The sequence below is a fragment of the Aspergillus luchuensis genome, chromosome 5, assembly GCF_016861625.1.
Source record: "Aspergillus luchuensis IFO 4308 DNA, chromosome 5, nearly complete sequence".
NCBI classification, from domain to species: Eukaryota; Fungi; Ascomycota; class Eurotiomycetes; order Eurotiales; family Aspergillaceae; genus Aspergillus; species Aspergillus luchuensis.
This window is the reverse complement of record NC_054853.1, coordinates 1161381-1183374: the sequence shown is the minus strand read 5'-3', so window position 1 is coordinate 1183374 and position 21994 is coordinate 1161381. Positions and strand designations below refer to the sequence as shown.

At 48.8% G+C, this 21994-nt stretch overlaps 6 protein-coding genes across 6 annotated transcripts; 4 read left to right on the top strand and 2 right to left on the bottom strand.

Annotated features, from left to right (window-relative positions):
- Positions 1 to 669: 669 nt before the first annotated feature.
- Positions 670 to 2653, top strand: AKAW2_50419A (uncharacterized protein; the record flags this gene model as incomplete). Its single annotated transcript, XM_041690236.1, has 4 exons — positions 670 to 877; positions 937 to 1144; positions 1200 to 2378; positions 2428 to 2653. 4 exons carry the CDS (start codon positions 670 to 672, stop codon positions 2651 to 2653), a joined length of 1821 nt encoding a protein of 606 aa, XP_041543840.1.
- A 1181-nt stretch (positions 2654 to 3834) lies between these two features.
- Positions 3835 to 4091, top strand: AKAW2_50418A (uncharacterized protein; the record flags this gene model as incomplete). Its single annotated transcript, XM_041690234.1, has 2 exons — positions 3835 to 3973; positions 4027 to 4091. The coding sequence occupies 2 exons, from the start codon at positions 3835 to 3837 to the stop codon at positions 4089 to 4091; spliced, it is 204 nt and encodes a 67-aa protein (XP_041543839.1).
- Positions 4092 to 6385: 2294 nt separating this feature from the next.
- On the top strand, positions 6386 to 7669 carry AKAW2_50417A (uncharacterized protein; the record flags this gene model as incomplete). The annotated part of the gene is made up of 4 exons (XM_041690233.1): positions 6386 to 6673; positions 6735 to 7094; positions 7172 to 7315; positions 7376 to 7669. 4 exons carry the CDS (start codon positions 6386 to 6388, stop codon positions 7667 to 7669), a joined length of 1086 nt encoding a protein of 361 aa, XP_041543838.1.
- A 1910-nt stretch (positions 7670 to 9579) lies between these two features.
- On the bottom strand, positions 9580 to 11306 carry AKAW2_50416S (uncharacterized protein; the record flags this gene model as incomplete). Its single annotated transcript, XM_041690232.1, has 3 exons — positions 9580 to 10374; positions 10449 to 10536; positions 10591 to 11306. The coding sequence occupies 3 exons, from the start codon at positions 11304 to 11306 to the stop codon at positions 9580 to 9582; spliced, it is 1599 nt and encodes a 532-aa protein (XP_041543837.1).
- Positions 11307 to 16902: 5596 nt separating this feature from the next.
- On the top strand, positions 16903 to 17703 carry AKAW2_50415A (uncharacterized protein; the record flags this gene model as incomplete). Its single annotated transcript, XM_041690231.1, has 2 exons — positions 16903 to 17038; positions 17087 to 17703. 2 exons carry the CDS (start codon positions 16903 to 16905, stop codon positions 17701 to 17703), a joined length of 753 nt encoding a protein of 250 aa, XP_041543836.1.
- A 2790-nt stretch (positions 17704 to 20493) lies between these two features.
- Positions 20494 to 20988, bottom strand: AKAW2_50414S (uncharacterized protein; the record flags this gene model as incomplete). The annotated part of the gene is made up of 1 exon (XM_041690230.1): positions 20494 to 20988. One exon carries the CDS (start codon positions 20986 to 20988, stop codon positions 20494 to 20496), a length of 495 nt encoding a protein of 164 aa, XP_041543835.1.
- Between the last annotated feature and the right edge of the window lie 1006 nt (positions 20989 to 21994).

The window sequence follows — 21994 nt, the reverse complement described above, 5'->3', positions numbered from 1 at the left end:
ATTCCTCTGCGTGTTGTTATGGATAGAGGCCTGATGCTCCATTATAATTTGTATTGAGTCCATCAGTGGATATTGTTAGAAAGTTCCAGCTCTACACCATTTAGTTCTAACCGCAACAACGGTGCGTGACTTTCAGCTTCGTAAAGGTTTACCGGCAATGGCTTCATCTTTCCAATATAGAGATCAACCATCCCCGTGTTTATTATCCTGGTTCCTTCGATCCAATCTAACTTGAGATACAAAAGATATTATATTCACCAGGATTGTGTGATGGTTATTTTGCAAGTCACGAGCCCTGATTTTATATTCCTTTCCCATTCTTTCTACGTGCATTGGGGTCATCATGCCTAATGCGACAATTATTTTAGTCGCGGCAAACTCGGAGGCGCACATATATTGTGGCCTTTCTTGCAGTTTTCTTCTTTGGTTTCTACCTTTCGGGCGGCCCGTAGCTCATTATCTCATCTATGTGTTAAGAGCTTACACGTCACCCACGGGTAACGGAAACAACTTCGATGTTCCTCTGTTTCAAATGCTGTGCTATAGAGGCTCCAATCCTGCTCGATCCCTCGGCGTTTCGAAGCAAAGCAAGTAGCAATCTGGCCTTCAAGTTATATGCACTTCAGCTAGATTTCAAGAAATCGAATTTCATATCTGTGTTGACCCAGCATGGCTACCCCTCATGAGCCGAAAATCGAGACACTCGAAAAGATCATAGGCCATACCTTCTCCCTTAAACATTTGATACGTCTGGCTCGCACCTCAGCAGGTGCTAATCCGGACAACTACGATGGGAATAGGAAACTATCCCAACTGGGTGCCTCTCTGGTTGACTCTGTTCTGGCTATCATAGTATTCTTCATAGGTGGCAGTAGAGGTAAGAAGAACTGCGGCGCCTGGTCACTCAAACTTTTGGACAAACTTATAGTGTTGTAGAGTGTACGGCAAATTTGAGAAAGGCTTTTCTGAACAAAGGCAAATACTATGCTGCCGCGAAGCGGACTGGTATCGACAATTGCATAGACTACGATAAGCGCACCGGGCCAGATTCGCCGGAGGTTCTTCGCAAAGCGATAAATGCCATTATAGCAGCCGTGTTTCTTGATACCTGGAACATCAAATCAACAGTAGTTGTCATTCTAAGGTATGGCCTTACATCTGTTTAGCATGCAATTACTGTACTGAATCTGTTCGGTCAGGATTTTTTTCCAGACGAGCGGCGACAGAATGTTTCAGGAACTCCCTTCAGTCTCACCTGCTACTGTGGAAGCTCTCGTATCTATTTCGAAGATGATACTAGCTCTCAACGCTGGAGTGATTAACCCTTCGGTGCTAATTATCGAGCGGTCCGCTACGACTCTTGAGGTCTCCCCAATGATACACAGGTTCCTGGAACAAGGCAGCAAGGACCCGCCTCTCTCATCAAATGCGGAGCGCATTGTAACAGAGAAGGAGTCAGTCACAGAGAGCCTATCTCAATTTCTCCGAGAGGAAATATGGTCATCGGACGGAGACCTGAGCCGCAATGGAACTGAAACTGAAGCCGAGCATGACTCGATGGCGAGGATTTCGAATGGGCCGAATGCTCCGTCAACACCAAAGGGGGGTCAGGTGGCACGCCGCCCGAGAGAACCCCACAATGACAGTGAAACATCCGTGGTAACACCTGCGTCGAAGAGAAGGCGCAGGGCTGCAAGCACTAATGTCTCCATCTTGCATGGTGAGGCTGCCCGGCAGATTCTCTTGCAAGAGAGACAGCACTGTGCCGCTCAGAATATGTCTCCGCCCGAATATAGCTATTTCTCCCCTGCTATAATGACAAAGGCCCTTCGGCTTGAGAAGGGCTCGCTCGGGAACCTTGTCATCCTTTTGATAACAATTGCTAGTCCTCAATCGATAGTGGCTCTGCGCGAGATGATGTGCTGTGCGAGAGCTCAGAAGACGGTTGATTCGCATCGCCTGGCCGTGAACGTCACGAAAAGGCGAAGATATGAGATGATTAAAGAGCTCAACCAGAAAAATGCACTCCTTCGACTGCTCCGTTGGTATCACCTTCTCGAACTTTTCGAGCAATGTGGTGGTTCTCGGACCCGTTACAGCATGGGATATGTAAACATGACATCTGCGGATTTCGAACATCCGAAACGGGGAGCAGGAAACCCTAGCAGGAAAGATGATGCTAAGATAGCGCAAGCGATGATGAAGGAGTTATTCCCCGACCTAAGTCCTACGAGTCCTGTGTATGCCCAGGAGTACGTTGCCATCAAGCATTACCGAAAAGTGGGACAGCGACTCTATATACTCACCGACCGGTTCGGTCCAGGAATCCTTGGTCTCACTTTGGACCCCACTCATGAGTCGGAGATATCAGATAACACGTTAGTAAGTGCCGATGTTGACATACCCATAAGTCTGACACTATTTTAGGCTGTTAAATCCGAGAAATGAGACATTTCGTGATTTTGCAGATCTCCTCGAAGAATCGCATGGACAATGGCTGAGTAGATGCAGCGATGCAGCTTTCTTGTTGCTTCGCCCATTGCTCGAGTTTACCCTCGACAACACCGCGCCTTTTCGTCTGGAGCTTACGGATCCCGAATGCATTTGCATGCAGCCTAAGTGCTCCGAGTCTCTTCTGAAGCTTATTTCCTAGAGCAGTAGCGGCTCGTGTGATATACATGGGCGTCCAATATGCACAGTGATTGTTTGTGCCGCATACCTTCGAGGAAAAGATCCTGCTCTTTCCCGAACTCACTAGCATACATCTATTCCATCGCTCCCCCAGGTAATCAATGCTCCTCAAATATAGACCAGTGACCTTTCGGGATCACTTTATGCCTTTTCATTCAAGAGCTTTTTTAAATGGATTGTCTCCCGAATTAAAGTAGGACATTATCTCGGAGACGCAAAGCGCAGTGAGATGCGCCAAGTACTATGTCCGAGTGAGCCTAGGCTTTGAAACAACCATATATAGCCACGCGCCACGGTATTCTCCACCCTTTAGCCAGATGACAGGAGCAGGATGACAATGATACGTTAAGAGCTTATCTATGAGCAGTGTGGTCGTGTTGCGCCGGGAACCGTGGTCCTTGGTGTTTATTCATGGCCCGCGGCCGAGGGGGCTAAGTTAGGAGCTGCGGCGCAAGATTGAAAGCGCACTCGATGATGACCTGGTGTTAATTGGGGGTGGGGGGGGGGGAATGTAAGGATGAACCCCACAAACTGTTCTCCAAGATATTCATATTCTAGGGGCCCGTACTTGACTATGCGGAGGTAGCGTGGAGATTTCGGTTCTGCGGTTAAGGTGGTAAAGGCACATTGCGCGTTGGCCACCATGGGCTTTGACGAGATTCTAAGTTTGTTGAGAGGGTAATAATTTCCCATTAACAGGCATAGAGTGAAAATAGATGACAGTAATGGAACAGTGGTGGTATGGTATTCTGCGTGGCCACTTGAAGCCGGGGGCGCAGTGTACGAGTCACCCTGGGATGTACCCGCCGCCCTGCATCATTACCTTTGGGGAATCATAGAATGTAATGACTAACCCAGTAGGACAGCTCTCCAGCATTACCAATGATACTGTATACTTATGTCTCGCAGTGCCTGTCTCAGAGAACTTTCCTTGCTTTGCTTTGACGCAGTTCCCGATTAGTAAGGCATATCACATGACGAGATGTAAGGATAAGGAGGAGAGTCAGGAGACCCTTCGGACACAATATAACCCTTCAACCTTCATCTAACGCGTACTTGAACTTTTCTTCCATACAGAAGCTCATCGACCCCAGTCTATTGATAAATCTTTGGGGGATTATACCAACTTACACTCGTGATACGATGGAGACGCCATCAACATCTACGACAGACCTTCAGGATGCTAAGACCGGACCATGTACCATTGATGGCATGAGTACTTCAAAGTCCCGCACTTTGCTTGTTAGAGAGGTAGAGTGCAAAGAAACACATGAAAATGCTGGTAAGGTATACCCTCGGCATTTATAAGAACATGTCCACTGATGGAGCGCAAAGGAAACTCGACATACGTCGGCGTAGAAGCCCGCTTGGTAACCATGGTTAAAGATATGCTGCAATGAAAAAAGACCCAACCCGTGAAGACCTCGTCAAAACCCCCGAAAGATATGCCGGAGCAATTTAATTCTTTACCAAGGGCTACAATGAGGATCCCAGGGAGATTGTTGGCAATGCTATCTTCACAGTCAATAGCCGGGAGCTTGTGCTGGTCAGAGACATTGATATACGCGAGGTACTCAAAAATACGCCGCCATGACGACAACTTGCTCTATGACCGGAGTATTGCAGAGTGACAGCAGGGCCAGGGATAACTTCTACTTCCTTCTCAATCGGCGATAAAGCTTGTGAAGGCTCAGTGGATGGTCATTGTATAGTTGGGTTCTAAAATGAAAATGAAGCAAACGTGTCTAATCCTGCTCGTCTTCTGGGCTAAAAATCAGCTGGACAAGCTTGTAGTGTGCTCTGCAGCTTATCCAAGACATGAACTAGGTGAAGCGCTAATTTTCTATGGGCTGAGGTGCATGCACAATATGGCTTCTATTTTACATTACGACTGAGTTGCGGCTTGGATTGCTTGACCGATGATATAGATAGGAAAGGGCTCATCTACCGTACATGACAACGGTGTGTCAACAATGCACTCGACATATCTAGCCTCTAGTTTACGGCTGCTAGTGTCATGGGTAGTAGGTAGTATGTGGCATCCAACTTAGAGTGCCGTCGGGATGACTGAGCTAGTTTAACTGCAAGACATCCCGGTGGTGTTCTATCTCAGGGCGGGTTATTACACCATAGATACGTATGTTACGACTGACGTCAGACGAGCCTGGCATAAATGTTGTGGCCAGAGGTTTCTTAGCCCACTCAGGCTCATAGTCAACCGTTCAGTCTACCGGGTCTACAGTGTGGAATCGAACAGAATTACTGAGAGTGCGGATTGTCGTGCAAAGCCTGCTTTCAACGCTAGCTTACCCCCCCCCTCCATGAAGACACAGATTTACCTTATGCCCTTACAAGAACGCCGTTGGTTTGTCGTCAGGTGTCGAGAACTGGATTTGGTGGACTCCACTGAACGCGCTTCTAGGTCACGGATAATATACGTCACTACCAAAAAGGCTTGCTCAAATCTCCGTCCCAGCCTCCCTCTGGATCGCATGTCGGGAAGTGGGTTATGTCTTCGCCCGATATGACCATCTTCAGGCCCTAACTGCTTCCAGTAATTTCCGCAGGCATTCTATGGGTGAGCTGGATGGGTGCCCCGCGGGCTGAACAATCGGGCCATTATCGCGGCTGATGCACCTACGTCCCTTGGCTGGGGGACTTTAGTTTCTGAAATGTATAATCTGCCTCCTACAGATGACCTTCACCTACGGCGAGGAGCTCCCTTAAATGACAGCCTTGACCTTTTTAGCTTTCTCGACCTTTCCCACTCCAGACCCGGTTCTTATTGAATCGCTCTGTTCGTGTGATTCGAGGGTACGATGTGATTCTCGCAGGTGTTGAGCTCGCTGCAGCCGCCGAAAAATAATACCAGAGTTTAGCTGCGCCTTAAACTTCTTGAAAGCCTAAGCGTGTTTAACTAATTTGTACAGTTCTTTTCAAGCCTGGCTGGCGCAGCGCAACGCCAATTGACGGAAGTCCACTCTGGTTTTATGCACGTGCGCGGTGTACGTAGTCCAGTCAAACCTTTCCCCTTTTGGTGTTAAGAAAACCATGGCGCTCTAATTACCTTTTAGGGTAAATGCTGCGGCCTGCAGTAAACTGAGACACCAGGTTGAGAATGTATTGTTGTACCAGGTTCGCCTCAGATTCTACTGTAAGTAGTCCCGACGACCTATACCATGGCATTCACTCTGACCATAACTATGAAGCTGCGCCGCTAATGTAAATATCAAATGTGTGCATGATATCAAGTCCCACAGGTTCGCTGCTGCCCTATCAGTTGCCCTATCTCGACCAACCCATACAAAAAGTCATAAAATGTTCTTCTACGAAGACCACCTTTTCAACGTTTTCGCCGTAGACTAGATGTACTAGTATGTGGTCCAACTGAAGCTATACCACTATATGGATATGTAAGAAAATGAAACTGTTATATAGTGGTTAATGTGCATCAAGTGTACCGGGCAGGGTGCATTACTTCAGGATCCGCTACACTGCGTAGTGGCCTTTTTGGAGTTCTTTAACATTCCACATGACGGATTTTCCACAGCCCCTAGCATCTTCCTTTAGTCAGCTACTTTCTCGGCCAGTCATTTTACAACCAGATTCGTATCTACCTTTAGCTTAAAAAGTGGACGGGAAAGTAACTTAATTTGGCCTGTTAGCAAGGGTCATAGAAGGAAGTCCCTCTGTCATGACCGAAGACCCTCGTGTGTTCTTTAATATCACTCCTCCCTCAAGCACATTCATATGTGGTTCCCAGGGCTCCAGGAAGAGCCATACATTGTCCTGCATATTGGAAAGCTGCCTGATTCCATCCAAAGCCGGGCAGTTGCGAAATCCCCTGACAGGAATCGTCTTTCATTACGATACCTTCATCAGTGACACGATGGGATCGCCCTGTGAAGCAGCCTTTCTATCCTCACACCCCGATATTGAGGTGCGAGTCTTATGTGCCCCGACCAATCTCCACGCCATCAAGGTCTGTAATGCCTTTCAGAGGACTGCTTTCAACTATCATCGAATTCTAACGTTGCGTCGAGGGAGCCTATTCGAGGTTGAATATCGCGGTATCTGCTTTAGAGATTGATCAGAAAAATCTCAATACAAAGCGAATGCTAGATCTTATGGCAGTGGGGCAGGATGATGGCCCCATGCCGCTCTACATGCACACCGTCAAACGTATTCTCCGGGAAATGCGTATGGAGCAGCAGGCAACACATACGGGGTTTGACTATTGCACCTTCAAGAAAAAAGTGCTGGACTCGAATTTGACCCCTGCCCAGCTCGAGCCATTGAAGCAACGGCTGGAGATGCTAGAAAGCTTCATGCCTCAGTTGCAGACTCTACCTATTTCTGGCAAGAAGAAAGCTGCTTCCAAAGGCATTGACTGGAAGCCGAAGGTTAGCGTCGAAGAGTTTCTGTATAGTAGAGCTTCGTTAGCATGATTCAAATGACTAACAAGACTACTGTACGCTAGGCGCGCCGGTTAACGGTGGTAGATTTGTCTTGTCCGTGCATCTCTCCCGAAACCGCTTCTTCTCTATTCAACATCTGCTTGGGAATATTCCTGGAGCAAGATCCAGAAATTGGCAGAGTTTTAGCTCTGGACGAGGCTCATAAGGTTCTACGCGTACTCCAGCAATCCATTTTTTCTTGCCGGACAGACACTGACGGTTAGCAGTACATGAATAGTTCTCTCGAGGCTCGAGGCTTCACTGAAACACTTCTGTCCGCTGTCCGACTGCAGCGGCATCTGGGGGTCCGAATGATCATTTCTACCCAGGAACCCGCAGTCTCCACAACCCTTTTGAATCTTTGTTCAACTACCATTGTGCATCGATTAACTTCCCGGAATGGCTGCGTACTCTGCACAAACATCTGGCAGGAGCGTTGGAAAGTCCTTTCGGTGGATCGAAGACGGACAACCATGACACGGAAGCGGTTTCACAACTTTCTCTTTTTGAGGAGATCGTAAATTTACAAGTGGGAGAGGCTATATTGTTCTCACCCAGTATGGTTGTTGAAGCAAGCTCCTGCGACAGCAACGGGAAGGCCACATTATGTCGCCTCGGACATGGCAATCTCCGGGTCAGAATTCGGCAGCGGCTTACACTTGACGGTGGGAAGAGTGTTCTCTCAAGGTGATATACATGATAATGCAATCATCCATAATGATGATAGCGGTTTCTGTGCTATTTTGACATTCTGTTCAGCTCGGCAGTAGCAAATAGTTCAGAGCGGGAACCTTGAAGCCAGAAGAAACATGTCTACTTCCGTGCACTTCGTCTTGATTATAAACAGAAACTATAGCCTTAACGGACCAAAGACATACAGGACTGTATACACTCTATGACAATCACTGTTTCCGTTACAGAAAACTACACGTAGGAAATAACACAACTGGCACACACACGCACAGTAGTAGTAGTAGTAGTAGTAGTAGTAGTAGTAGTAGTAGTAGTAGTAGTAGTAGTAGTAGTAGTAGTAGTAGTAGTAGTAGTAGTAGTAGTAGTAGTAGTAGTAGTAATAGTAGTAGTAATAGTAGTAGTAATAGTAGGGTACTTATACACCGACCCCCCCCCCCCCCTGCTATAGGCGATAGGTAGGGTATGACTATATCTCTTCATGTAAGCTCACTCACTGTAAACACTATTACTTTCCTGGGGAGCTTTAGGTGCTCAAAGGAGATATGAGGTGCCGCTCCAACCATATCAAACACCTCCTTCAGTATCCAGCGGGATTCGGATAATGGTCAATACTCCCTGCACATTAGGGGAGTATCAGCTATACCAAATCCGTTCTGCATAAAGCATTTCGTTTGCGGCTTGGAGGTCTCAGCAACATGGACTACTGACAATGTGCTTAATCAGGCCCAAGGATATGGTATGGCTTATTGGAAAAGTGAAGGCTGATCAACACGATGAGCGCAATATTGCTGGAACAAGATGTAGTACTGGGGCGTACTGATTGCTTGGCAGTATTTGTCTAGTCTCTGGGAAGCCAATCATCAACTTGCGAAAACTGACGGAAAGTAAAGGTAGATTACTCGGCTGCACTCACCAGACAGGGTTACTTTGTTAATGTTGTCGTTCTGTCGAGATATCTTGATGTTGGCTTCTGGCATGTTTTTGGAGGCAAAACAGTCATAACCATCGGCGTAACAAGGGTCAAAGGTAGAGCTCACGGATGAATACCTTGCCGACTACAGTGGGGATTAAAGGCTATCCTAAAATTGAAATAACCCGATTGTGAGAGCGAGTCCGCTGGCTTCTATGTTTGTGAGACATGGACGGTAACTGTGTCATCACACATCGGGTTACTAATTATGCGCCTCGCTCCCAGCATCATGACTGATCAGTCTCCGCAATCGCTCAAAGTGCAAAAGTAAGAAAGGCATGGCTGAAATCGATCTCGACTGTCTGAAAAAGCCCATCTCCCAAAAGCATCAAATGCATCTTTTATTTTCCCACTTTTGGGCTTTTAGCTACGCTAATGGTTTAGTACGCACTCGCTGTACTTTGGCAGATGTGGTATACCAACCACGAGCACATCAATTGAAATGTAAGACGGGTTCAGTTGTCCTTCAGTATAATCTTGCAGTTATGGCAGTAATACGAATATGAAATTTTCTACTTGAATTCTGATGTAGTCCTTCCCGGAGTCCGAGAGCAGCGTGAGGTCAATGGAGTTCCATAGTTTTGTACGCATACATGTTCTTGATAGAGAACGTCCACTGGAGATTAAACACCTATCTCTCACTCCAAAGAGACCTTTTGCACTTTGCACTTTAATAGATCGTTAATTCGATTACAATGACACTGGTATGCTTCGCCTCCACATACCGCCCCCGGCTCCTCCCAGCTTAGTCAGATACCACCCAATCCTTCACGCCTTACTCGTCTTCGTCGGACCTCCATTCGCAAGAGGCAAATTTTTCCTGTTATTTGAACCTTTGCGCCACAGGCTCAGTACTCGTCCAATGGTAGGACTAGGTGGCTCTTTGCTTATCTCGGTTGCCGCAGCCGTCCATGGATAATGCGAGCTACTCAATAGTATGACAGTTGTAAAGGCAGTGCATGTGTTGTTCTCTATAACACATATGCGGGGGAAAACAGTTAACGAGAAGTTATTTGGGTTTTTCTGATTGGCGTTTGTCTCTGTAGTGGGGTTCTCGTCAGTAGGAAATGTAAAGGCTTCCCACTCGTCTTCGGCGTGCGGGGATTCAAAGTCTGGTACATATCTCCGTTGAGCGCGCTGAACCGGTTTCCAGATATCCACAGCCCTTTGTATAACTTTGCTTAGGCTTTTAAGAAATGCATTGCGTTGGTCTTCTGGAAGTAGTTCATCCAGGTATGCTGAGACGTTCTTAACCACACTCTGAACATTTTTGAGACATACCCTTGCCTGGGTTTCCGGATCGATGGAAAGAAGAATCGATCGACAAAAAGATTCTTTTTCGCTATTAGTAGCGGCCAAGTTGGAAAGGGCTTTCTCAAAGTAATCTTCCATAGGTGCGATGTACGTTGGCTGGAAAATGTGTTTGGCTATCTCTCTTGCCAGAATAGCCAGGATGACGGAAAACCGCATCTGTTTCGCCACTGATGTGTTCGAACACGGAAGAGGGACTTGATTAGCGCGTACTAAGTCACAATGTCGGAGCCTGTCCCACGGTGAAATATCCTGCCATCCGATTTCCTCGGGCTATGTCAGGCTTCCTCTGATTCTATTGTTCCGAGAAGTGAAAGATGGCTTACCCTCGGAGTCTCGCTGGGAAAGTCCACGTTCAGGTGAGGGTATAACTCAGTTTTAGCGAACTCCCAGAGCCCAATAAAGCCTTCAACCCTAGAAGATGTTAGATTTCTATAGAATCTTCGATCCTATGAATATGGCACTCACAATGACTCTTCATCCACTTCATGATGCCCAGCGGCAAATCCCTCCAGCTTCGTGAGGCGCCCTTGAGTAGTTGCTAGTGTTCCTTTAAGCATGGAAACCTGTTCCTCTAGCTCTTTGACCCTCTTCTTGGAGGTAGAGAGTCTTTCTTTCAAGTCAGCACCTACGGATTTCATTTTGTCGATAGTGTCTTCTTTCTCTTTCTTGGCATTTTGGAGAGCGGTGACGTCCTTCTGCGAATCTGCCAGCTTTCCCCTCTCCTTTGTATTGTCCAATTGAAGCTTCTTTACTTGCTTCTCGAGTTCACCTATGCGCTTGTCACGCTCAGAAATGAGCTTCTCCTTGTCCTCAATGGTCTTTTGAAGCAACAAAGCCTGCTCCTTTGTTTCTTTGTGTCTACCCTTCTCTTTCTCAATGGCTTCAAACATTTCGTTGAGCGCGGTCTCCTTCTTTCGCTCTCGCTCGTTTATTTCGCCCCTTAGGTTTTCGAGCTCAGAGTCTTTGGACTTCAGCTGGCCGTATAGTTTAGTATTTTCATCGTAAACCGCTAGAGTAGTATCATATCCCGTCGTGGAGGCTAGACTCTTGAACTGATTGAAGAGTTCTTTAACGGCTTGCGTGTCAAGGGGCGCGCCAATCGGTACAGAAGGCGAGGTCAGGCTCTTAGAAGGCATACTGCCAAGCAACAGAAATTTGTCTGGAGAACCCAAATACAACATGGAATGTACTCACATAGCTTGAAACGCGGGTGCACATAGCCAATTTATGGTACTCCGAGTTAATCTTCGTAAACATCCCCTCTCAGCCCCATCCCTCACTTCCACCTAATACTTCGCTCACAGTAACATACTGACGTGGTATGACCTACTTGGTCACTGTATATATTTGTTTGGGCAGCACAGCCCGATCGATGCAAGCGCTAGTCATTCCTACCTACAATCAGCCAACTGTAAGGGAGCGATCCTACCCATTGCGTCCCACGGCGCGCGTCTCACGCCCTTACTTCGAAGGGGGTGGACCGGCCTAGTTTAGGGCCTTGCGATCAACAGTATCAGGAATGTTCCAGGCACTTTCGAATACATATATAGCATCATATGCCATAAGGTACGGCGTCTCCACGTAGTGGGGCACCCCACGCGTTTATCAAAGATGAATGGCAGCATTCAAGCCTAGTGCTCACCTGCGGTGATTCTGCAATGTCAAGAGTATACACACCGCCTATGAGACATGAAATACCGAGAGTAAGGGGCAGGTTTCCGGCCCAGCCGAGACTCAGTGATATTCAGATCGAGGCCGGGATGCTAATACCGGTGACACCTGAAGCCCGCTGGCATCTCATGCTTAGTATGGTGTCTTGAGCGACTACGCGCTCTGAGCCTCCACTGATTACTTAGGCCTTTTAGTAGGGCTACTATAACTTTATTTATTATCGTGGCAATTAGTGGACCTAACGCAAGTTAATGAGCAGCATGACCATTCTCGAGATGTTGGGGATATTGATGGCCTGCAGACAGGGACAGAGAATCGACCAAACATGTAAACTAGTATCTCTGGATTACCTTATCAGATGCGTCGTCCAGTAGAGGTCCGCAAAAGCACGAGCCAATATGCTCTCTACGTATATTTGCCGATTTTGGATTGCCTTCTGTTAATGATAAAGGCCGGTCTGGTCACACACTTATCACCGCCCAATTTTTTCGCTTGCGCTTCACTGGCCGTCTCCGATCATTAAAGTCTCTCATTTCATTTGGTAAACGCTTTGCTGGAATGGGGGAGAGGTCGTGGATACTTTCGGTCCCAGAAGTCGACGCAGTAGCTCCTTTTATGCGGCGAATACGATGGTACAAACTCAACTCCGTCTCACGTTCAAATAAACGCATCTGGGGAGATTGCCTTTGCCTGACCTTGGTCCCGGAATGCGATTTAGCCACTATCCACTGAAAGCCCTCTGTCGGGTTTCCCAACGTGACTGACATTTCCCATTCACCGTGTTCTGATTGATGATCATTTTGCCCATACCCAACAGTGCAGCGGCGGTCAAGCCCGGCGCGAGCAATTGGCTCCACGCCTGGTGGACGTAACGACCACAGTAAGCTTATCTATCGACCTGGCTGTGAATTTTTAGTGAAGGATGATAAACGTATGGGGTCCTTGCGCTTCCCGCAAGATACGTATGCTACCCAGGCCATGCATTTTTTTTCACTACCCCTGCATGGTTTTGATATCGTCAGCTCAAGCCTATACATGGCTCTTGGAGCCTACAGTTGGCTGATCGGCGGACATTTCACGCGCCAAAGGTGGTTATTATTGTCGAATGTTCGTCATAGTGTCCGCAGTATATAAAGGCTGTTGACAGTGAGTACAGCGATTACTCACTATCCCGTGGAGCACAGAGAGTCTCCTGTTTGAATCTCCTTTTTGAAGCAAAGGATCTACGTACGCACTTGATGGTGGACATTGGATACTATGAAGTGTCGCAACTGCTTCGGTCGGACACGATACCTGGGACTGCGACTACACGCCGCCGTGACCGAAAGTGGTCCACATAGCTTAGCGCAGCAGAGGCCGGCGCCAGAACTCCAGCCGGCCCCATCTCCGGACCAAGATGAGAATGATCGCAGTCGAAGATCACTCGCTCCATCGCCGGAAGTCACACCTCGTCAGGCATACAGCCAGGGCCAGGGCCAGGGCCATGATATGCAAGCAGAAAAAACCCAATCCGTCCCATGTGTTGCGTCGTGCAGGTAAAGACCATGACTCGCGGTGCAAATTGGTTTGCCATCCTTCCAGCGCTGCGTGGATGATCCCAGCTAGAACCACCAGGGGACTGGCCTAATCGCACTGTTATCTGCACCCCGTCTCAATTGACAAGCATAATGGAATTGGTTGAAATGAATTGGACTGGTGGAGATGAAATTAGGGCTATTTTGCGGGATACATAATGCTCTGGCAGGTCATTGCGACCACTTACAGTATTTCATTTAGCGTATGTCCGACCTCCATATTGTGTCCTTAGGCTGGGGCTAGGCACCCTCATTGGAGACCGGCTATAACTGCATCACTTCATACGGCCTCAAAAAGAATGGATTATTCGGCTGGTAACTAGTCCATAAGTATCCGGCACTGAAGGGGAAATAAACCTGCTTATACCGAACATCACTACTATCGCGGTCTTAATTAGTAGTAGAAGGTGTTGTAAAAGCACGGACTATAATAGCTGAAAGCAGCATGACATGTCAAAGTATGAGTGAGGTGACTCAGAGAGTGCAGAGCCGGGGAATCCCATTGCAACGAGCATAACCGCTTAGCTCTATGAGGCAGTATTCACCAAGGAGAATACAGCGGCAATCTCTCTGTTCTCCAACGGAAGGACCTCGATGACAGAGACATTCCGTTTTGAGCACACGTTACCAGCGAATATGTTGCCCATCGGTACCCTTTGGTTCCTATAACTACCAGTTCTGGTCGGCCTGATGCATAGAGATGCCCAAGGGTTCTCACTAAAGATGGAGATACCAACCCTTTCGTTCTGGCCTTATCTATCCGTAGAGTAATCCGGAAGGTCATGTTTGATTCTTCGCTCCCATTCTAGGGGCAGTATCTCCAGAACCACAAATTGTGCAATAAAGCGAGATCTGCCTCCACATCTGGAAGCGAGGAACATGCGAGAACCGAATAAGAAAACCTACGGGTCCTATCGACGCGCCTGAAAGTGCATATAATGTTCTGTTGTAGACAGACTGGCTTTCGAATCCTAACCCAGGAAGCTAATCTAGGGACGGTTACCAATCTAGTCAGCCTATCATACATCGAAGCCAATACACAAGCGCTCTTGTACGGATATTAATAATAATGTTATAAAATTAGGCTTTCGGACTTAGGGTTCGGAAATCCGTCTCTTTTAAGTACAATATAGCATGCTGTTGCGGGCGGACCTGTATATCTGGATAGCGAACAAGAAATCCTACGGGGAGCGGGGGTCTGTGGGATGAAACTGCTCAAGGAGAAAGCCACTCTTCCGAACCATGTAAACATAGACTAGACAAGCCCCAATAAACCTTGCTTGAGAGTGCCAGTCACCGTTAGCTAGGACTGCTTGAGACCCAGGTTAACGAGACAAAGGAAAAACACCCAGCCGGCGCAATGCCGTCTCATTCGTCCACAGCAATGTCACATGGAGCCTGGTGCTACCTAGGGTGTCACGCACTTTCTTGTCCTACGATGATCCGGGCTCTAGGAGTCATTCTGAGTGCAGCTGAACTTGTATTCTGGTCGACGGTCTCTCTCTTGCCGAATTCGAAGGTAAAGCGCGGACCCAATCAAGAAAACCTGATACAGAGTAATGAAATTAAGGTATATATCATATACGGTACATGTATAGCCAGTCGGAACGGATTCACTTGCAGTATGCCTTCATCTCTGGAAATGACGTAGGGGTATTCGATTCATTCTATATCCAATCAAAGCGTGGTTGTCACGATCAAACGTCATGTCGCGTGGTACTGTATCTGCCTCGGTCGACTCCGGTCAGCAAGCCCACGCCTCGGCCGTTGTCCAATCCGAAGAGCTAGCCGGCCCAACATGCCTGCCAAGGCCCGTTCAGATCATAGTCGGCTTGACATATCCCAGCCGTAGAGTGGTGAATAGTGCAAGAGAGACCCTTCAAGACGACCCGTCCTGTCACTGCGTAAGTAGAGGACCTCGCAATGACGAGGTGGCCTCCTAAAACCCTGGGCACAACGGGAATATGGGTCTTCACGGGCCCAGTTGGCCGGGACTGGTAACCTATTCGACAGGACTACGTCCCGATCCTGGGTTCGTGGGGAGCTTTGCGATAGTGACCCCGTGGTCGCCAAAGACGGTTGTCGCCAGTGCTCGGAGGTCGAATGTGGGACAGAATTGCCCAGCTGGCCACCCCGGTGGGTCGGAACGGGCGGCAAATATCCAGCGCCGAATTTTGAAGCTAGCGACGGCTCTACGATCATGACCAGGTAGATTGGATTGGGGTGATTTCATGGAGTTGCTCGCTGGTGCACGAAACTCGCGGTCACTTCGATGATTTAATTCCACCCCACCGCCCATCAAGGACTAGGACTGCCAAGTCGGCTTGTCTTTGACCAGCGGCATGGTTGAGGCGGAAAGGCCAGGCTGGCCGTGACCAAGCATTCTATGGGCTGCGATGGTGCTGCAGCCTTTTGAATTGTCCTAAATGATTCGGAAAGTTGGATGACCTGCAGATCAGAGGTAGTGCAGGTGAAGCTGGTAAAAACATGGGGGTGATTTGGGGAGGGTGGGGAAATGAGTTTTACCGACTACTCATGCTCAAATTGCGTCAAATGCGTCAAATGGGTAAAACGCCATGAGAATCTGCAGGGGCATTGATATGGTCCCACATGGACGCGTGGGCGCATGTTGTCCGCCTTTGGGTCACGTCAGGCTACGACCAGGTCAGTTTGTGAGTGTCTGAGGCCATCAACTTTTGGTGTTCGGGAAGGTCCGGGTTTACTGTATTTACAGGCAGGCCCTCGTTTCACAGAATCGTCACGGGATTTTCCTAACGTTCGCCGAATATGATGATAGATATTAGCGTATCTCAGGAAAGATCCACTCCGGATTGAGCCCTCCTCGTCCGGGGAGGTGGAGAACAGAAATCCCGAGCAAAATTGGCCAGGGAAGCAGATGTCCGCACCCCAAATACCCGAGACTGCGGCCCAACCATGTCTGACAATGCACCAGTATGAACTTTGGAACGCCCAACAATGGTCGCACATGGCAGCGTTGGATCCTATCCTTCTAGCCTTATATCTCTTCACGCCGAAAGCGGTATCAAAGCAAAAGGAATGTCAAGGAAGTATTTAAGATTCAAGTAACTGGAAAACTTTGAGCATAAATGGCCGGTTTCTATATGTAACTAAGAATCTTTGCCTTTGGTACTGCATCTCTCTGTTCATTTCCTATATTTTCTATTCCCTGTTGTTGTGTATCTCCTCTATAGTATAAGGGGTACAATGAACGGGAACTATTTAGTGAACCTTGTGACAAATTACCATACAGTACAAGAATGGTGCGATCACCGACCCCTGTGATGACAGCCTGGCAGGCCGCAACCGAAAGCTCCTTTCATCCACTGCCGCAGTGACATAGCTTGTGTGGTACGGTAGACGTTAGAAACGTACAGTGCTAATGATGCCCCGCCTTTCGCTGAGGCTTATGGTTGAGGCCCACAACACAATTCTACGCCATTTGCCAAGTTAAGTTGCTCTGAATCTTCTCAAATCATACAGATCAAAACCTATAGTGAAGTGAAATTACAACATGTCCACTTCTACTCTTCAGTCTAACTATAAAGGAGCAAGCATCGACGGCGATGGAGATTTTCTTTGCAAGTGCGGATTCAAGATGTACAAATCGACAGTGAGTGACAAGAAAAGCCCATATTTTGGGAAGAAATGTTAGCCTACCTCCCATGAACTGAGCTGAAATAACTAATATATCGAAGATTTGGCATGCAGACGAGGGAGGAAAAGCGCAGACCGGTGCCGGATTTTCATCTGGGACGAGAAACTCCCTCAGATAAAGCTTCCACTCTCTTCGTCTTCAGAACCTGCAACACCCAAAAGAACGTCAGATATCCGACAATATGGGATCCTCACGCCAGTTACCAGTTCAAGAAAAGTACATCCTGCCCTAGACAGGGCCAGTAGCGGGAACGAACCGAGCCAAATCACATTCTCGGCCCAGGCGAAGAAACGTTCACTATTTTCGACTTCCGGGCAAGTCCCCAAGAAACCGAGAATAGTTTGTACACCATCTCGGTCGCCTAGCCCTACGCCATCCAAATCTCTCGTTAATGGCAGCCCTGCATCTGGTCTTAATGATACGTTTTTGTCGTCAAGACCAGAAACCATGCATTTTATGAGGGGCGGATCGCGCAGATGGGAAGATTACGAGAAGGATTTATCAATGACACCTACCAAGCACAAATCCCACGTGAGGGATTTCAATCAGAAGGGTGGGAAAACAGAAGCGGAAGAGGGAAAAGATGAAGATCTTCTTTCTGACTGGGATGATACCATCGTCTCAGAAGTGATACGGATTGCCAATAGTCCTATTTGAGCTAGTGCGTGACTGTGTCTCACAAGCATGATCCTTTGATAACCTTTCGCTAGTCTTATTATTTGAACACCCTAGGCATGAGACAGGATGCTAGTACTTAGGAGAGGTGAGGGCGAGGGTATTTTCGGCGAAATTTCAACTCGCCTCGAGAGGTTTATTTTGGTTCCTTCCGATATTGTTTAGTGTTATCAGAATGTACAAGTTTCAGGACATATGTTTCATGCTCCTAAACATATAGGAGGCCGCGTTCAGGCCCGGCTTGGGCTAAATTTGGCCGTTACCAGTTTCGGATTGGGATTTACTCCATACGCTTTTTCGATTTGCTGACTTCAAAGAGTGTGATCGGTGGAAAGCACCGCGGGCTTGGGTATCTGTAGCCCTTGATGTCCTTGAGGTCTACTTCCGGGGGAGGCGGAAAGAAGGCTTCCCTAATCAGCTCTAGTTTCCTGGTTGCGTCCGTTCCCATTTGTCCGTCTGGTCGTTGGAGTGGTGGTATGAATGTCGCGCGTGGCTCTCTGTTCCAGGCTCATTTCGCCAGCTTCCACAGGCCATCGGAGGAGTTCGTCGCTTCCTTGATTCTTTTTCTTGTGGCAGTCCCGTAGTGTCTTTCTGATGAGTCTTGCTTTATGGTTTCTCGCTCTACGGTATGCTTCCCAGGCTTCAGGTGTTCGTCTACGTTGGTACTGTCGTCTTAGTTGTCATGCGAGCTGCTGAGCCTCTTTACACTCTCTCGTCCATCCCGGGGTCGACTGTGGACTAATTCGTGATTTCGGCGTTGACCCTCGGACGGCCGTCAAAATAGCTGACACTATCCCTTTGGTGGCACTGTCGATGTCCTCTTCCGTTATCAGACCGGTTGTGGTGGGCATATGGCGGCTCGATCTCACGTAGAGCTTCTCTCTATCCGTGCGTTCCCAACTCCGCCGTTCCGAGATTGTTCTGTTCCGACTTGGTTTGGCCAGTACAGTTTCCAAGGGGATGTGGTCAGAGTCGTGGTCTAGATCGTCCCGTGGGCGGCATCGGATAAGGCTGTCTTGTAAGCTTGGAGTGGCCAGGGAAAGATCTATAGTCGTCTCCGTGTCCCTTACCCTGAACGTGGTCGTTCCTGGCTCATATAGGAGGCCCAGCTGATACTCTTCTATTAGCTGGAGGGCCTCTTCAGCCTCAGGGTCTGGCGTTTCCACCCTGAGTCCTCCCAAATAGGTATGGTGCAGGTTGAAGTCGCTTACCACAATTTGTTCCGCGTCTTTCCACCGGCCTAGCACCCCTTGTAATGCTGTTATGGCGCTGTTAGTGGGTTCGAGGCTCGGGACGGGGTTGTAGACGTTGTGAATGATAATGGTTTCCTCATGCGCACCCCACTTTAGCTCCAGTGGCTGAGGCCTGGTGTGTAGTGTGAGACTATCTAGTGAGGTCTCGCGATCCTTTTGTTTACAAAGAAGCAGACGCGAGTCTTCCTGTGATCATAGTAGGCCACTTCGAAATGTTGAGGGATGGGATTGTGGGTTGCATGGACGAAAGGGTTCCGCCATGGCTCCTGGATAGCCAACACATCGTAGCTTGTGATTTTCCTGTCTCGCAGCAATGCGGCCATGACTTTGTCCCGAGACTTCATTACATTGTACTGCAGTATTGACAGAGTTGGTCGTGCGCTCATTGTTGGCTGGGGGTGAGTTGGGAGAAGTTCTCTAGTGTCTGTATCTTCTCTCCCGGGACTGCCTGGTCGCGCGCATTCCCTCTTCCCAGGGTGGCATTCACAGGCCTTTCCGACAGAGCTGAGCGGCCCTGACTAGCCCTTGGGCTTCGGCTTCTTTCTCTCTGGCTACCCTTCTGGGGCGATCGTGTTCGTCGTCTACGACGTTCCGTTTGCCATTCATCCTCTGCCGCGCGTGTTGATGGCTGGATAGTCCTTCGGAGGTCATACTGATGAGATCGGCTAGCGGACAGACTCGGGGTCGGCGTATCGGTCGAATTTACTAGGTCACTTCCCCTCTCAAGCGGTTTCGAAGGCCTCTCTACGCCTCCGCCGGTGGCGGTTCCAGCAGCTGCTGGTCTTGATTCGTCTGATTCGTAGTGAAAGATAGGACCGGTCTTCCGGGCTTGCCCTATCCTTGCTCGCTTCCTCCGTCTTCGCGGGCAAGCGTTGCTCCAGGCAGTGTGTTGACCCTTACACAGCACGCATTTGGGCGCGGGTTTCGGGTCAGCGTCCCTCGCGATGCATTCCCTGGTATTGTGCGCTCCCGCGCAGTATCCGCATCTCTCTTCGGCGTCGCACTGGGGTCCGCTGTGGCCATATTCGTGGCAACGATAGCACTGCTTGAGCCAGCATGACCGATCGTACAGGACGCAATCGTGGTGGATCGCGTTCAGTACCAGTCCCTCTCGGATGACCCGGTTGGCGTGGTATTTTGTCGTGAATTCCGCGACAAGGGAGGAGGCTGCTTTCCTTCTCCCTTCCTTGGTCAACCACCCTACGTAGGCTACCTTCGCCCTTTCATGGAGTACGGCGTTCTCCGATTCGATCTTTTCAATAGCTCTGTCTTGATTGTCGGCATCGATTGATTCCTTGTCGGTGCGTACTCCGTGGACGATCACTCCATACGTGGGTTAAATCACTCGTGCAATTGTCCCAAGGACCTTGACCCATTCTTCTTCCCTGCTCTTTAGCGTGTCCGCCTCTGCCGTGGTTGTGGTAGGGAGTACTACATCGCCACTTTTCAGCTGCTTTGCTACTATGGCGCGTGGGGCTTTCCCCAGCATGTTTATCCGTGATCCCAAGGCATCGTTCACTCATTTGCGGAGGTCCTCCGGCGAAATCTTGCGGAGAACGGCCGCGGAATTTGCATCGAGTTTCACTACGGTTTCCCTATCATTGGCGCTTGCGGTTGTGGAGGCTCTGCTATTCGGCGTGGACAGGTACGAGGGCGTGCCCGAGCGGACTACATCCGCCCAGGAAGCGATTCGGGTGGCTGCATTGGGTGGCATGGGAGCGGGCGACGCGAGTACATTGTTGACAGCAATTTTAATGAGGTTGATGTCCTCTGCGATCGGCTGCAAGCTGTTTAGTTTCCCCAAGATCTCCTGTGCCGAAGGTTGCTCTCGGGTTTTCTTAGCTAGTGTGATCACGCTATTCAGAAAGGCTTCCAGGGACTGGGCTGGTAATTTGGCGCGTTTGGTGTTGTCAAGCTCCAGCAGTGCTGTGGCCTCGGCTATGATTTGCGTGGCATGCTCGAGGTGGTTCAGGGGCTGGATCCCCAACACTGGCCAAGTAGTCCCACCAACCATGACTTCTGGGTATTGGGCGATAGCCAGAAGCACGGTTAATAGATTCAACCAGGTTTTAGAGCAATTAAGCTTCTCTTTAACGAGGAATTCCAAGAATTCGTTCTGAGCTGAGGGGAGTTGTTTTCAACCGAACCGTGGGTCTGGTAATCGGCAAATAGTTTGACCGCTCGCGCTGCCAAAGCAGTCACGCTATACTATTTTAGGCCTCAACAGAATTGCGGCAGCATAATTGCCACTTTTGGATTCAGCGAAACCGCCAGCGAGGTAGCCAGCACCCCCTACCAGTTGGTGCCCGACGTGCAGACATGAGTCGTACTGTAATTTGTTCCCACTTATCCGCAGCTATGTCATCACATGGAATCAGATAGAACGCCCAGTATATGATTCAAGATTCAGTGAAAAGACGGTTCGTCTTGACGCTCCCAGAATCCTCCTGCTTCTTGGCGGTAATGTGATCACGGAAGAGTGAACCTGTTCATTCCTTTGCGGTTCTAACGAATAGCATAAACTGACACGAAATTCTTTACTGCGTTTCCAAACAGGTCAAACGTAAATACAAATTAAATCAACTTAGAAACGCTCTAAAAGGGCAGGAACGCTTAGGTAAATCCCTTCTGACTGTTCTGCAGGACACAGCAGTAGCCGGTTTCCTCATCCGCCTCTTCCATAACAGGCCAGTCAAGACCTTCCCTCGTATGGGGCGGGGAGTGCTAAGGCAGCGTAGTGGCAGTGTCCACTCGTTGTTTCCTGTCAAGCATCTTTTGGATGACGAGGCCCTGTTCCAAGAGATTTTTTTTCTGTTATCACCAAAGCTGCAGCCTATCAAGGGTTCTCTGGACGGCCACATTGCCATATCTGGTCCGGGCCGCCAGGTTATCGTCCAATAAATGCATAACGGGACCCCACGAGCGGGAACCCTGCCATTATGTTACCTTTGCGCTCCGAGGCTCCAAAACAAGGTTGCGAAGACTCCGGAAGACGGAATCCGCGTATTATCGCAACGTAT